A 15,288-nucleotide genomic window follows, 5' to 3' on the forward strand; every position below is an offset into this window, starting at 1 on the left:
ATATGGGTTGCCATACACCAATTACAGACACAATTTCTATCTAGTTCATTTATCTCATATCACATAAATGTTTACAAGTAAATCTGAGTTTTATGTTCAGTTTCTTGTTTTCTAATACTTTTGTAAAGTTCTAACGATAAATATATGTTTTGTAACTGTTAAAGCTTTAGCAATTACAGAACATTACTCTGTAGGCAGATTAAGTACTTTGTTTCACAAGAGAACGTTTTTTTGTTGTTGTTGTTGTTGTTGTTGTTGTTTTTTTACCTCTAACAAGGTATTTCCTAATGGCATGGGTGATCTGGGCCACAGTGGTGCTTTGAATGCTGCAGCCAAGTTGTTGGAGAAGCACACGGTTACCATAGTGCAATAGCCCACCCATGAAGATAGGGTACAGCTCAAAAGGTTGACGTTCACTGTACTGCTGTTGCTGTGGGCCATGGACTCCTACAAGGTTTTGCTCTACCTGGTCAAGGACATCCTCGTTGTAGCTATCCTCAGTGTGGAACAGCTCAGCTGCCATGGTTCTGGCTATACTGCCTTTGTTGAGACTGCTGATTTTCTCATAGAGCTTTGGAAAAAGCTTAAGAAGATTGAATACTGCAAAAATTCGGAGGGGAATTAACTTAGAAAAGATGTTAACAAGGGCATTGACATCCTCACTTGCCTGACCAATGGCCACAGATACTTTCTTGGTGAGCTTCTCAAGAGCGGATTTGTTCTCTCCTAGAACTACATAGAGTGCTGCCAGGTATTCTTGCATGGCTGGGACAGCAAACACATACTGCTTCTCATTGTTTTCCCTTAGGTCTTGTGATATAGATTTACCACTTTCTATGGAAGGAGCCAAAAAGAAGTCTAGTACATCGGTGCGGAACATGGCCAGCTGATGAAGCTCCTCATCTGTCTTTGTCTTCCCTCCTATCCACTGCTCTAGTTCTGCTTCTGAGAAGGATGTGCGTTTGTATGTCACACCTTCAAATGCAAGCTTACCTACTGTACGGACAACATATAACATCAGAGAACTTTGGTGTTCCTGAATGGGCATGTCCGTCCCTGCTCCTGTACCGAGCACTTCACCCCCAAAATTGAGCCTGAGGAAACTTGTGTATATGCCAGTTAGAGTGCGGATGGGGGCTTTGGTATTGGTAAAACGCAGAAAGTGTAAGGTTGCACAAGTGAGCCAGCAGTACGATGGAAGGAAACATGCAGCAGCAAGTTGGCTTTCTCTCTGGAGGTTGAGGTAAAGCAGTTCTACAAGATCCTGGGCCTCTTGGTTATGTGCAGTGTCACTCTGCTTTAGAAGGCGACTGGTGAAGTACGCCCGCTGGCGTGATGGGTCATTAAAACCACGTATCTGTGCGTAACGAGTAACATACTTCTGAGGGATACAGTCCAAAGCAGACAGTCTTGCCGTAATCAAGATGCTGGCCTGTGAAACATATAAAGTAAACAATAAGTGCCATTTACAAACAGTGGGACTTACAATCTAACAAACAAGGCTGAAAATTCATACTACACTTCAGTTCAATTAAATTTTATTTATACAGCGCCGAAATCACAATAGTTGCCTCAAGGCATTTGGAACGACAAAGCTATCTGGATCTAAATTACTCGTTATACTTTCTTAAGAACATGATGTATTTGAAGTGTTTTTAGTTTTTATTTTCAACGGGTTTAAAATCATAATCCTCTGCCTAATAATCCCGCGCTTCTATATTCCAGTACTAGACAGAAGTGATTAACTTTTTAAGTCAAAGTTGGACTTAAGGCCACGACTGGTCAAATTTTCCAATCCTAACTGTTTGATTAATCCAAACAGACACATGCCGCCAGTAACATAACATCTCAAGTATAGGTCATAAAGGTACCAAACGGATGAACAGTCAGGGTGCAGCCTCCGTGTCTACCTGTTCATGTTTCTAAAGTAGAATTACTCTGGTAATCGGTTTAAAGTCGCTTTGCGCTTGTTTTCATCTTTATTTTGTGTTCACACCTAAAAACTAAGAGAATGATCAAAGGATGTAAAACGTAGTAGAACAAATCTCTCCTGGGATTAACTAACGTACTGCATTAAAAACTGCATGTGTTCAGTGTAATATGTGTAATATTAAAAATAATACGATTTTTTTTAATTATTAGCATACTTTTCTAAACTCACTCTTTTGCTAAATGTTACTTTTATTCATTTTGCTTGTAGTTTTAAATAAAAGACAAGAACCTGGTCAGATTTGAAATGAAACAAAAACCTGGAGTGGGGGTACATATTAGCTTTAGCCATTTTTTGTTTAATCACTACCTTTAGTTAACCCCTTTTGGTTTTTTCTTACCTCAGGCAACAGATACTTTCTTAGCAGGTTTACAACAACTACACTTGGAGGCAGTCCCTCATTAGGATCACTGCAAAGCTCTGAGGCTCCAATTCGGAAATCCAGTTGCATCTTTTCCATTCCATTGAAAAGGAAGAGCACATCCTTGGCCTGTTTTCCCTCCCCACTTAGAAGGGGGTGTTTTTTCAGGTGTAGGTACTTCCTGCTCACCAGGTCTCTTAGAGACGTAACCCTGTGTAAAAGAGAATGTGAGTCTTTAGAATCATAAAATAACAATGTGACACTTTGGGTTGCCAAATTTATCAATCAAATGAAATTATAGAAGAATACAAAAAAAAAAGATTGATTTTGCAATATTTTCAGATTATTTCGGAACTAGCACACTCCCAGTAACGCTGTTGGAAAATTTAAAAAAAGCATTCTTTTAATTCAAGGTTAGAGATGGTAAAGGCCAACATTTTGCTTCTTTTGCAGAAATGACTGCCTTCTCATAAAAGTTGACACTTGAAATCATGCAGCAAAACTGCTTTAACATGCAAGCACAATCATTCAGCTGATTTTGAAGTTGAATTTGTTGTTGAAGTTTATCTCAACATAGCGTTTACAGGCGGAAGAAACATTTTGCCACACATTATTTAGATGAAGTCCACCCACAAAGGCCTATCCAGCAGGCCTGGATGAAAAGGCATTTAGGCCAGGTCATCCACTAATTAGAAGGTTGTTGGACAATTGCTTCTGTTGAGCATTTGTGCAAAAATCACTAAGAATAGATTAGTGTAGTGTCTGTGATCATCTAGCCTGCTTCTGCTTGTAGTGCTCTGAGGTTTACTTTTTGTGGTTTTAAAAACCTGAATTCAACATAAGATGTTTAATGAGTTGTGCTGGCTTATTTCTATCCACGACTACACTGACATTATACTGTGAATGAATCTGAGCATTATCAGCTTAAATTCAAATTACTCTCTACCACAGTTGATTTAACTTAAGTCTTAACATAAACACTGCACTGTGCACCAGTCCAACACAGTGCTTCACTGTAAATCTGTTAGAGTACAGTAAGCCAACGTGTTTGTCCTGCACTAAACTGAAGAATATTTTCAGTTAGCATATGAAAAACACAAAGTTAGTATAATTCAGTTCATTTTGCAGGACGTTTCTCAAAAAGCAAAACTTCAAATTATATTCAGATCCAATATCTAATTTAACAAATGAGAACTTACAGTTTATCTGGCAAACTGTAGATAAATGACCTTAACAGATACTTGTTAAGCTCATAGAAATTTTGCTTTTGGAATTTTTCTGCCACTTAAAAGTAAATGATACTTGTATATAGTTGTTCCTCTTCAGTAGGACCGACTTTCATGTGTTACTGTTGATTCGGGCAAATTACTTTAACGTTTGAACGCTCAGTGACATGAAATAATAGTCTAAACCCAGGGAAGAATTCAATTCAACTAAATTCACGTTTTGGACCTGAGTGCAAAGCTACGCACATTGGGGAGGTTATCATGAGAAAACGTGCTCCAGGCCCAGTAACATCAGCAGCTCCTGTACAACAGAGTAGGGCTGTTCGATATAACGATATATATCGGATAACGATATAAAAACGTCTATCGTTTCATTTTATGCTATCGTTTGTTTCGTGGTGTCGCAAAATAAACTGTTTACGGCAATATTTTTTCATCGTTTTGATGGTCACTGTAGTGGCTATATTCATTTCTCTTTCTCTTATATTTAATATAGCCACACTACGGACGGACAAGCGCCTGTTTTTATGCATTGTCGTTAGCAACAACGACGGTAAAACCATCGCGTGTCCGCTTGTTTATTTTCCACATAAACCTTTCACAATAAAGCTCAAGATCCTGTTAAGACTTTTCAAAATGAACTGAATCACGTGAACGAGCAGATTATTTACAGATGAGAAGTAAAAAAGAGCCACCAGGTGCTAAAAAATAAACCTTAGACTCAAACGTTAGAACAGGCTTTTCCCCGCAGCACGCCGTGTAATAAATACAAAGAAAACGGCGGCCGTTACAACTTATGTCTAAAAATGTATAGTTTCATGCATCGGTTAAAACACTCGACTCCGGGTAAAGGATGCGCAGCTGGAAACACTTCAAAGCAAGTCGAGCTGCCCGAGATTCACAGAATTTACAGAAAATTTTACATTTTTGTGATTTATATCGTTATCGGGACGATAGATGTCTTATATGAGATTTTGGTCATATCACACAGCCCTATGTGGGATTGTGTGTGTGTGTGTGTGGGGGGGGGGTGTCAGAAATGACTGAAAGATTAATAGGCTCTGTTTTGAGTTTTGTTCAAAAAGGAATGACTTCATATAGGGAAAAATATATATCACATATGCAGGACACCTTAAACTAGTTTTTTTAAATAAGCAGCAAGGCAGAACAAAGTCGGGGCTGCATCAAGACACAAGAACTAAACCCCAATTCAACCAGACCCAGAGCAGGATTTAACCAAGACAGAACCAGAATCAAAACTAGATGATAGTAGCACTAAAATCATCATAGACCTGCACTACACTTATTTTTTAATTCTACCAAAGTCCACTATTTAGATTCAGAAACATTTATATAATTATTTAGCCTTGTTGTGCAAACAATCCTGCATAACTTAATAAATATAGAATTTGAAAAATAACAAACCTAAAAAGAAACACTAGGTACGAGATACATGAGGACCTATGATACGGTGATACTTTTGGTAAACAACCATTTGACTAACATGTTCGGTGCGAACTGTGAGGAGGCGCTATCTAACCTCTGAAGTGGCTGCAAATTATACCAGGGTTTTAGATGAATGCCCCCCCTGTGATTTTACCTGAACCCTGCGATTTTATTTTTAATCATTTTAACAGCAAATTGAAGAAAAGCCTTGACTCCGTTGCTCCACTTACCACCAAAAAGAACATGCATCACCATGGAGAAACGAAGAAGTCAAAAAACTTAAGGGCAGCAGAGAGGAGATGGAGGAAAAATTAAAATGCAATCAACCATCAAATACTTTGCGAGCAACTTAAAATGTACAATAATACACTAAGGAATTCAAGAAATTCATACTTTTCCAAAATAATTAGTAATAACAAAAATAATCCCAAGGTCCTCTTTTCTACCATAGATTATTTATTTAACCCAGGTTTTAACAGCTCCCAAAGAACCCCACAGACTCGCTCTGTGAGCAGTTTGCAGACCACTTCAGGGGAAAAATCAGCGCCATCAGATCTGATATTTTATCTTCTCGCAATATGATTTTAAACATATCTGAGGGCTCTATTGTATCTGAGGAGACACTGGACAGGTTTGTCGTGGTTAATGCTGAGAACCTTAAGAAAGTTCAAAGTGAGACCCACCACATGTCTTTTAGATCCAATCCCCTCTTTACTTTTTAAAACACTTTATGGATTTTTTGAAGTTGAGCTTGATGAATTGCTCTCTTCAGTTGGGTGTCTTCCCTGCTGCCTTTAAAACGGCAGTGGTGAGGCCCCTTCTGAAGAAGAGCAATTTGGATTGTAATGATTTTAATAACTACAGACCTGTATCCAACTTACCATTTTTAAGTCAAATTTTAGAAAAACTTGTTTTTATTCAGATTAATGATTTTCTAAATGATAGACAGATCCTGGAGATATTCCAGTCTGGATTTAGGGTGAACCACAGCACAGAGACTGCTCTCCTAAAGGTTTTAAATGATCTTAGATGTAACTGGGACGCCCAAAAGCTCTCAGTCCTGGTGCTACTGGATCTAAGCGCAGCCTTTGATACAGTAGACCACGCTATTCTTTTAAACAGACTGAAACACATGGTGGGCCTCTCTGGTGCTGTACACAACTGGTTCACTTCCCATCTCTCAGACAGAACTTTTATGGTGAGTATGGATACATGCTCCTCTAAGATCCATAAAATGACTTGTGGTGTGCCCCGAGCGTCGGTTTTAGGCCCTGTACTTTTTAATTTGTATAAGCTCCCTCTTGGCGGTGTCATCAGGAGGCATGGAGTGAACTTCCACAGTTACGCTGATGATACTCAGCTGTACATCTCCGTGTCTCCTGATGACACCAGACCAATGGATGCCCTTTTTAACTGTATTCTAGATATAAAATCTTGGATGGCAGAAAACGTTTTACAGCTTAACCAGAACAAAACTGAAGTTTTAATCGTCGGTCCTGAGGCTCAGAGAGAGAAACTCTTGTCTAAATTACAGGCATTTTCACTATGTCCTTCGCTACAAGTGAAAAACCTGGGTGTTATTTTCGACTCTGAGCTTGGTTTTATCCCACATATTAAACATGTAACCAAAATTGGATTTTATCATCTAAAAAAATATAGCCAGAGTCCGCCCTACTCTCTCTCGGGCCAACATGGAGATGTTGATGCATGCTTTTATTACCAGTCGCATTGATTACTGTAATGCCCTGCTCTCTGGTCTTCCCAAAAAGAATATTTCTCCTTTACAACTTTTACAAAACTCTGCAGCTCGTGTGCTGACGAAGACCAGAGGGCGGACCCACATTACACCGGTTTTAGAATCGCTGCACTGGCTCCCCGTGTGTTTCAGGATCGATTTTAAAGTTCTTTTATTGGTTTTTAAATGTCTTAATGGTCTTGGGCCTTCTTATCTTTCAGATCTGCTTCTATCATATGAACCCTCGCAGACCCTGAGGTCCTCTGGTACTGGCCTTTTGATCGTTCCTAAAGTCAGGACACATACTCACGGAGAGGCAGCTTTTCAGTGGTATGGTCCTCGTCTGTGGAACAGCCTGCCGGAGGAGCTCAATGCCGCAGAGAACGTACATGTTTTTAAGAACAGGCTCAAGACCACCTTTTTAATTTAGCTTTTACTTAATGTTTATTTATTCGATGTTATCCTGTTATTCTATTTATATTATTAAATTAGGTCCTACATAATATTTATTGTATTTTATCTTTTTATTCTGTATATACTCTTATTAGGTCATATCTCCAGTGTTTCCTCGGAGGGGGCTCTCTGCACCGGGGTTGTGATCGACCGTGGCTGCTGCGGCTCTGTGGGTCTTCTCAGCCTGGCTGGGGGGCTTCTTTGCCTCCCTCCAGCTGTGTGCCCGGCCTGGAGGCTGCGGTCTGTGACCGGCTCCGCGTGATAGTGTTCCCTCACCTGGTTCATGTGTGCCCAGCCCAATTTTACTTTTCAAGTGTGTGTGTGTGTGTGTGTGTGTGTGTGTGTGTGTGTGGGGGGGGGGGGGGGGGGGGGGGGGGGGGGGGGTATGTATCCATGACCGCTTATGTTAATGAGAGTGTGGGGAGTGAATTGGAGGGCGGGATGGGGTGGGGTAGGCTGCTTTTAACTAGAGATGGCACGATACCACTTTTGTTATGTCCGATACCGATATCATAAATTTGGATATCTGCCGATACTGATATGAATCCGATATAGTGTTTTTTAATCAACAAAACTGTTTTTTAAATATCTTGCTGCATTTTATATAAGTTCATACTCAAGTTTAAAACAACAACTACACTAAATGCTATTCTGTTATGCCTGTATGCAAAAAAAAAAAATTTCATAGTTCAGCAATACTGATCAATCTAATAAACTTAAACCTACACCATCCTCCCTATTCTGGTATTTTAAAGAGTACTTAGCGTAAATATTAAGCAACCTAACTAATAGGGTTCCAACTCCCAGCAACAACAAAAATAAATAAATAAAAAATAGGGAACCACCCCTCACGCTCCACCTCATGATGCTTAATCGACGTAATCAACCTTAATTTGATGCAGTGTGGAAAAAAAATGCACAGAAATCAATTATTTTTCAAGAAATATTAAATAGATTCAACATCTTTCTTCAACAAAATTGCAGACTGCACAGATGGTACCTTCCCAAAGGAAAAAGTACTATAGCTTACTAGGGTATATATATTAGACTTAATAGTCACTATATACAGTAATGGACTTCTATTCATTTTGCATCAAATTAAAACTTTGGGTGTCAGATAATTATTTATTAAAAGCTAGACATTTTAAATGAGAATAAGAAAGAAAAGTATGTCTTTGTGCCCCCTTTTCCCTGTTCATGCCCTATCGGCCCCCCTGGCTAAACTTTGCTAGATCCGCCCCTGCACAGTTACCAGCGTCAGCTACGTAGAAAAAGATCCTGGAGTAGAAAGTAATATTAAATAAATTCTAACAACAGCTGATCAAGCTTAAACGTGCTGCTGTTGTTCAGCTGCTGGTTTCCTCTTTCTGGTGCAAAGTGGGCCAAAAACAAAGAAGAGACACGGACTCGCGACAGAAAAGCCGATCAGCTGATCGTTAAGCAGTTTCATGATTGAAGTAGCAGCAAGAAGAGGCAGTCGCTCCATATATTGCTTGTTAAGCTTAACGCAGGAATGCTTTACAAACATTCAGAGATGGACTTACACACTTGCTTTACTTCTCTCGGGGATAACTTTGTCGGAGATGAAATGCCGGGTTGCTAGCGAAGCTCCACATGCTATCCAGACCACCGACAGGTCCCGCATGCCACAGCCGCTCTATCACGTGATGCATACTGCTCCGACGTGCTAACGTTCTGAGGCGAGTTACGGCGTGTTGCAAGTTTTGTGAGGTGCTTTCGTGATATTTAATGGATCGGATTACATTTTTTATTTTTCTCCGATATCCGATCCAGTAATTTAGGTCAGTATCGGACCGATACCGATACGTAATATCGGATCGGTCCATCTCTACTTTTAACCATGTAAAGCACTTTGTGCTACATTTCTGTATGAAAAGTGCTTTATAAATAAAGATTGATTGATTGATGTCTGTCTCACCTGCTCTTGTTCCCTCTCTGTTCTGTCCTCATTCTCCTCTCTCTCTCCCTCTCTGTTCCTCTCTCTCCCTCTCTGTTCCTCTCTCTCTCCCTGCTCCTCTCTCTCCCTCTCTGTTCCTCTCTCTCTCTTTGTGCTGACAATCAAACCAAACACCAACATCATCAAATATACAGTTGAAACCAGATATTTAAACACTCTTCAGATAAAAACACTTTTTTAATTGTAACATCAAATCAGACTAAATGTTTATTTTTTTTTAGATTGATAAATATAAAAAACATATTTGTTAACTTTAAGAGTAAAGAGAGAAACTATCTGTATTTCTTAATTGTAAATGGCACCAAATTGTATTCCAAACTGAGCCACACTTATGGAGCTCCACAATTCTTTTCCTGGTGTTTTGGTTGACATCTCTTGATTTTCCCATGTCACAGAAACAGGCTCTGTGTTTTGCCTTATATGCATCTGCAGGTGTGCCACCAATTTACTCACATGGACTCTACTAACCTATCAGAAGCTTCTTCAGCTCAGAATGGAATCGTCTGCAGTTTTCTTATTAATTAACAATAAACTTAGTGTATATGTACTCCTAAATTTGATGAAAGTGATAAAAAATAGAAGCTCTGTCTCTCTTTATTCTGACATTTAATTAATTCAAAAGATATTTCAATATTTATTTGCCCAAAACAAAACAAGTTTACTCTAAATTGATGTTGTACAGTAAAAAAATGTTCTTGTGTTTTGCTTGTTTTGCATAGGAATATACTGAACAAAATACAAAGCATAATGTATAAAATAACATCTACCAGAGTTTTTTCTTTGAAAGAAGCCCCTTATGTCCATTCTTGTATATCAGTACATTACTGAAACCGATTTATTTAGCCGTGGAGGGTAACAACTGAAAATATGAAATAAACACACATGTAAGCTAAGACTCTCTAAAGAAACAGCATTGTTGTTGTTCGGCTTTTCATTTCGCCATTTGTTGATTCACTTGAAGAGAAGTAACGTAATATGGGTCAAGTGATCAGTTTGACATCAATCTTTTGTGATACACCGTCATATTTACATTATTTGTACAGTACGAATGATTTGCTTTGGTACCTGGTCGAACTTCAGTTCTCCTCTGTCTGCCTGGCTCCGTTTCTCCAACAGGCAGAAGCTGCCCCCGCCCCCTCGCTCAGTCACTTAGTGTCTGAGCTCGGATCATACCAATATTAGGGGGGATTTATGCACAGTCGTAAATTCCCACAGTGTGCGCTATGTGCTTCGAATATTGTGTGTAGTTTTTGTTTTATACAGTTGTCAGAAAGGCATCTAACTATGAAAAATTACACTCCAAAAGACCCCGGGCTTCTGACAAAACAACCCGGGCTTAAGCCCAGTAAGCCCCCCCCCCGCTCCGCCAATGATGACAACCCGTTTAATATTATCTTAGGTAATACAAGAAAAAAATAAAAACAAAAAGGATTCTTGAGGTCGTGCTATGCTTGCTGTGACTTGGTATTTACTGATTAAATAGTAGCAGAAGGTAGGCTAACACTTATATATCTTGGAAAACCAAAATGCATTTGGCACAGTGCATTCAGATCATAATTCTGATTGCAAAAGCTGCCAGACAGGACAGAATGAAAAAAATATATATAAATGAAAATGTACTTACATTCCTTATAAAGTGTTCAGTGTTGTGAACTACTTCATCTGCTAGCAAGGGTATGAGCTGTGTGGCTGCATCTCTCATACAGACGGTCTGTATTTAATCTCATAGTAATTTGTAATATGCATCAGTATACAGGTATCAATTTTACTGACAACCCTAGTAATTGTACTATGTTTGTTGTAATTTTGATCTCCTGAAGTCAATGTGTATGTGTGCGTGTGTACAGGAGTGTGGAGGATAATTCAGAATAATGCACGAGGGTTAACAAAGAAACAATTTGGTGGTTATTTGTTAGCCTGCTATGAATGCAATCTTTGCAACAACTTTAAATGAGTCTAAAACCATAAATTTGCTGATGCTGGCTTGTCCCAAATATGATTACATGGAAAGCTAATAGTGGATAGAGAACTACCTTTTTCCTGCTGAGTTCTCCTGCACTTTAACTGAAAGGCGATTAAGGCAGAGTTAAAAGCATTCATAATGTTAAACTAAATAAAAGAAAATAGATGTAATGTGCAAACTAAAACACTGTTTGTCAGAGATTTAAAATGTATATTAGGACCTAAGAAAATAAAAATGATAAGTATAACAACCAGTACATTAAATCCCAATCAATAAAGTTGTGCCTCTGTAAATTTTCTACATGTGATAAAAAGTAAGAGAACCATCTTACTTTGACAGTTGACTGAGGTCCTCACAAGAGAAAGGAATCAGCAGCTGAAAGTGGCTCAGAGTGGTGCCAGCACACCAATCTAGCACCAGCTTTCGGACCACTGTACTTTTCCCTGTTCCCACAGCACCATAGATGAGGACATTGAGCCCCCGGCCATCACTCCAGGTATCAGTGTGCTGAAACAGCTGTTCCACAGTTACAGAGCGATTACAGTGTGTTTGGGTTTGGAATGGAGAGCCGAGTAGTCCTGCCCTCTCCTCAGCATCAGTTTCAAGGATCAGTGGGTCGACATGCATGGTCTCAGGGCTGAAGAAACCTCCAAACTGTTTTTCCTCCTGAGGAAGGTGGCTAAACCATAGGAGGAGCTTTCTCTTGTGGATCTCTATTGGGTCTATAGAGAGAAAGAAAAAGAAGGTGTTTTTATTCTTTAAGTGGTGGATTTTCTCAGATGTGATGAAACCTTATTAAAGTGGTAATGCAATAATTAATTTAATACAATGATCAAATTGAATCTGTTTTATCCTGATGTACAGTGCTGTGAAAAAGTCTTTTCCTCCTTCCTTTTTGGACTCTGACCTTGAGTTTGAGATCACTGAGATCCACACTACTTAAATGTTTTAGTATACACAGTACTGTGCAAAAGTTTAAAGCAGGCGTGAAAAAATGCTGTAAACAATGAATGCTTTCAGAAATATAAATGATTGTTTATTCGCCCCAAATGTATTCTTGTAGCAGGACAATGACCCCAAACATACAGCCAAAGTCATTAAGAGCTATCTTCAGTGTGAAGAAGAACAAAAAGTACTGGAAGTGATGGTATGGCCCCCACAGAGCCCTGATCTCAACATCATTGAGTGTGTCTGGGATTACATGGAGAGACAGAAAGGTGCGAGGAAACATCCACAGAAGATCTGTGCTTAGTTTTCCAAGATGTTTGGAACAACCTACCAGCCGAGTTCCTTCAAAAACTGTTTGCAAGTGTACCTAGAAGAATTGATGCTGTTTTGAAGGCAAAGGGTGGTCACACCAAATCTTGATTTGATTTCAATTTCGCTTTTGTACATTCACTGCATTTTGTTGATTAGTCAAAGTCAAATTACACTTTATTGTCATCTCCGCTATATACAGTACAGTATATAGAGAGACGAGATGACAAGGCTCCAGGTGCATCAGTGTAAAAACAAACAAATATAACAAGAGTAGAAAATAAATATACAATTCAGGACTAGGGGCAAAGGGATCAGTAACAATTTATTTGAAATTTACAATTTACAGTTTGACGCTTAAGGTCACCTTGAAGTGATTTAAAGTGACCAGTGTAGCAACTTGTAAACATGAGCAGAATTCTTGAGAGTAATGACTGTCCATAAGCAGCATCTGCATTACAAAGGCAGTGTACGGGGAGTGCAATAGAGTCAGTTAACAGTTTGTTTGTTTGTTTGTTTGTTTGTTTGTTTGTTTGTTTGTTTGTTTGTTTGTTTGTTTGTTTGTTTGTTTGTTTGTTTGTTTGTTTGTTTGTTTGTTTGTGTGTGGTGGGAGAGCCGGTAGTGAGATTGATGGCTTGCGGGAAAAAGCTATTTCGCAGTCTGGAGGATCGGGACCCGATGCTGTGAAAGCGGCTGCTGGATGGAAGCATCGGCACTTTTGATTAACACTTTCATTTTTGAAAGCATTCTTTGTTTACAGCATTTTTTCTCACCAGCCTAAAACTTTTGCACAGTGCTGTATACCTAGGGTATCCATTTGAAACTCCACCCGAGTTATTGTATTCATAAACTTGGGTGTTCATGTCGCCCTCCCACCCAGTAGGGTAACAAGAACACCCCAGTCTATTACGGCTAAGTGATGTACAACAACAATGTACAATGTAAAACAACTTTGTAAAAAATGAAAGGGCAAAAGGCCCATATTGCAGGCCTTATTTTGTAACAAGGAAATACCATCATTGTACTGTTCTACAAAGTACTGTGACATTACTACCAAACAATTGACTGATATTGCATTTAAGAGACAATAACTGAGAAAATGAACTGAAGTGTGGACCTGGTTCTAAAGAGTTTGAGGTAGTAAACTTCCTGCAGTAAAAACCAGAGACTGGCCAGGGTGCAGCCTCCATTCCCATCTGCCACATCCTCCATGTTTTGAGTAGATGACTCATCTGTCTGGAAAAAATAATGCATCATGCCAATTAGTTCAGCTGTTGCTTACAACCTTAATAAAATACAAATGCACAGAGAACAACATTTCAAGCACAACTTGCTTTCATTACTTTGCTGCTTACTTAATCTGATAATCACGCTAAGGAATAACATGTAGGAACAAGCTGTTGTTTGCATATTGCAGCAGATATAAGTTATTACACCTCCAAAGCACTGACTTTTACGCAACTGCACACAATTAATATAAACACAAATGAAACCTGTCTACTTTTGCTCTGAGAAACTTCCTGCAAGGTTCCTAAGAATTCTGTTGGGTCTTTATTACAAACAAAGAAAACAATGGAAATATGAACCAGTTTAAATGAATGACACCAGTCGTCGTTTACAAAAAAGTGAAATTCATAAAACGATTAACAGCATATTAATATTATTCTGCATAATACTTTGCATTTGCATTAACATTTGCCACAAGTAGATGGTGGTTCTTTACTACATCCCATTGTGGAAAATAGTCACATCAACTATTGTATGGACAATGTCTCTACACAGCCTAACATACCTCAACTTCTTGCACATTTTTCACACACTCAACAGAAACATTGAGCAAAGCCTGTTTCTATGAGTGCTGACATAAAGATGAAACTAACTTTCCAGTGACTACACATGTAGTCACTGGTCCTAAGTTATGACATGTCCTAGCAGTTTACACACCTTCCACTACTTATTTAACAAGCCGAAATGCAGAAGCAGTGTGTAAATCAGTAAGTACATAAGTACACTCCATGATTCAGTAGCTTGTTGATCCTCTTTTGGCAACACGCACGCATGCACACACACACATACACACACACACACAGAGTGAGGTGCCGTTTGATCGGTGATATTGCACACTGACTAAGGGGGGTGCTGTTGCTACTATAATAAATACAGTTATAATAAATACAGTTTATAGAAGTAGTCAAAGGAGCTTGCAAAGAAAAGCGTCTGGACTTCTTTAAGTTACTTGAAGACATTTCACCTCTCATCCGAGAAGCTTCTTCAGTTCTAAGGTCAAATGGTGGGGAGTCCCAGATTATCTGGGACATGCAGACTGGGCAGACTGGGAATGGACGACCAACCTTCCGGTTAGTAAGTGACCTGTTCTAAATTGACTGTACTGTTACATTTAGCAGTGAATCCAAATGACAGTGAGTCTCATTCCCTCGCTCTGAAACTCCCGCTATCGCCATATTTTTCCCTATATGGTAGTATATAAAAAGACATAGTATATAAACAGTGTGCTGGGTAGAAAAATTTTCCAGTTGGGAGGGTGGAATTAATGATGCATTTGCGCTGTGTGGGAGAAAAATAACTCACAGTGAATTATCTGCAGGACAGCTTAAGATATGCCCTTTTAACCGTCGTACATAGAAATATATCGAGTATATTCGATATATCGTACATCCCCACTACTATGCCAGGGCCTTTAAGTCACTAGGCATCAAGGTTCAGTTAATCACCAACCTGTGGGGGAGGAGATTCATCCTTTTCTGCTGCTTCTTTGTCTCGGGAAGTTTTCTGTTAACAGTTAAAGCATAAAGTCACACAACTGATGCAAAAACAATCTTACATCTGCATACATCTGCATGCATTTGTTTTCTTAAGAC

At 39.1% G+C, this 15,288-nt stretch overlaps 1 protein-coding gene across 1 annotated transcript in view; it reads right to left on the bottom strand.

The window, feature by feature from the left end:
- The window catches only part of nlrx1 (NLR family member X1), a 28,375-nt gene that overhangs the window by 12,435 nt on the left and 652 nt on the right, over positions 1-15,288 (bottom strand). Inside the window, exons 2-6 of the mRNA XM_085380987.1 lie at positions 15,146-15,199; positions 13,527-13,645; positions 11,484-11,874; positions 2,331-2,562; positions 268-1,432 (exon numbers count right to left, since the gene is read on the bottom strand). Of these exons, the coding sequence (XP_085237113.1) occupies positions 268-1,432; positions 2,331-2,562; positions 11,484-11,874; positions 13,527-13,645; positions 15,146-15,165 (1,927 nt within the window). The 5' untranslated portion in view covers positions 15,166-15,199. The remainder of the gene's footprint in view (positions 1-267; positions 1,433-2,330; positions 2,563-11,483; positions 11,875-13,526; positions 13,646-15,145; positions 15,200-15,288) is intronic.

Source organism: Rhamphochromis longiceps, linkage group LG14, assembly GCF_057381845.1.
Source record: "Rhamphochromis longiceps isolate RC_006_pf linkage group LG14, R_longiceps_female_GT1.1, whole genome shotgun sequence".
Taxonomy (NCBI): Eukaryota; Metazoa; Chordata; class Actinopteri; order Cichliformes; family Cichlidae; genus Rhamphochromis; species Rhamphochromis longiceps.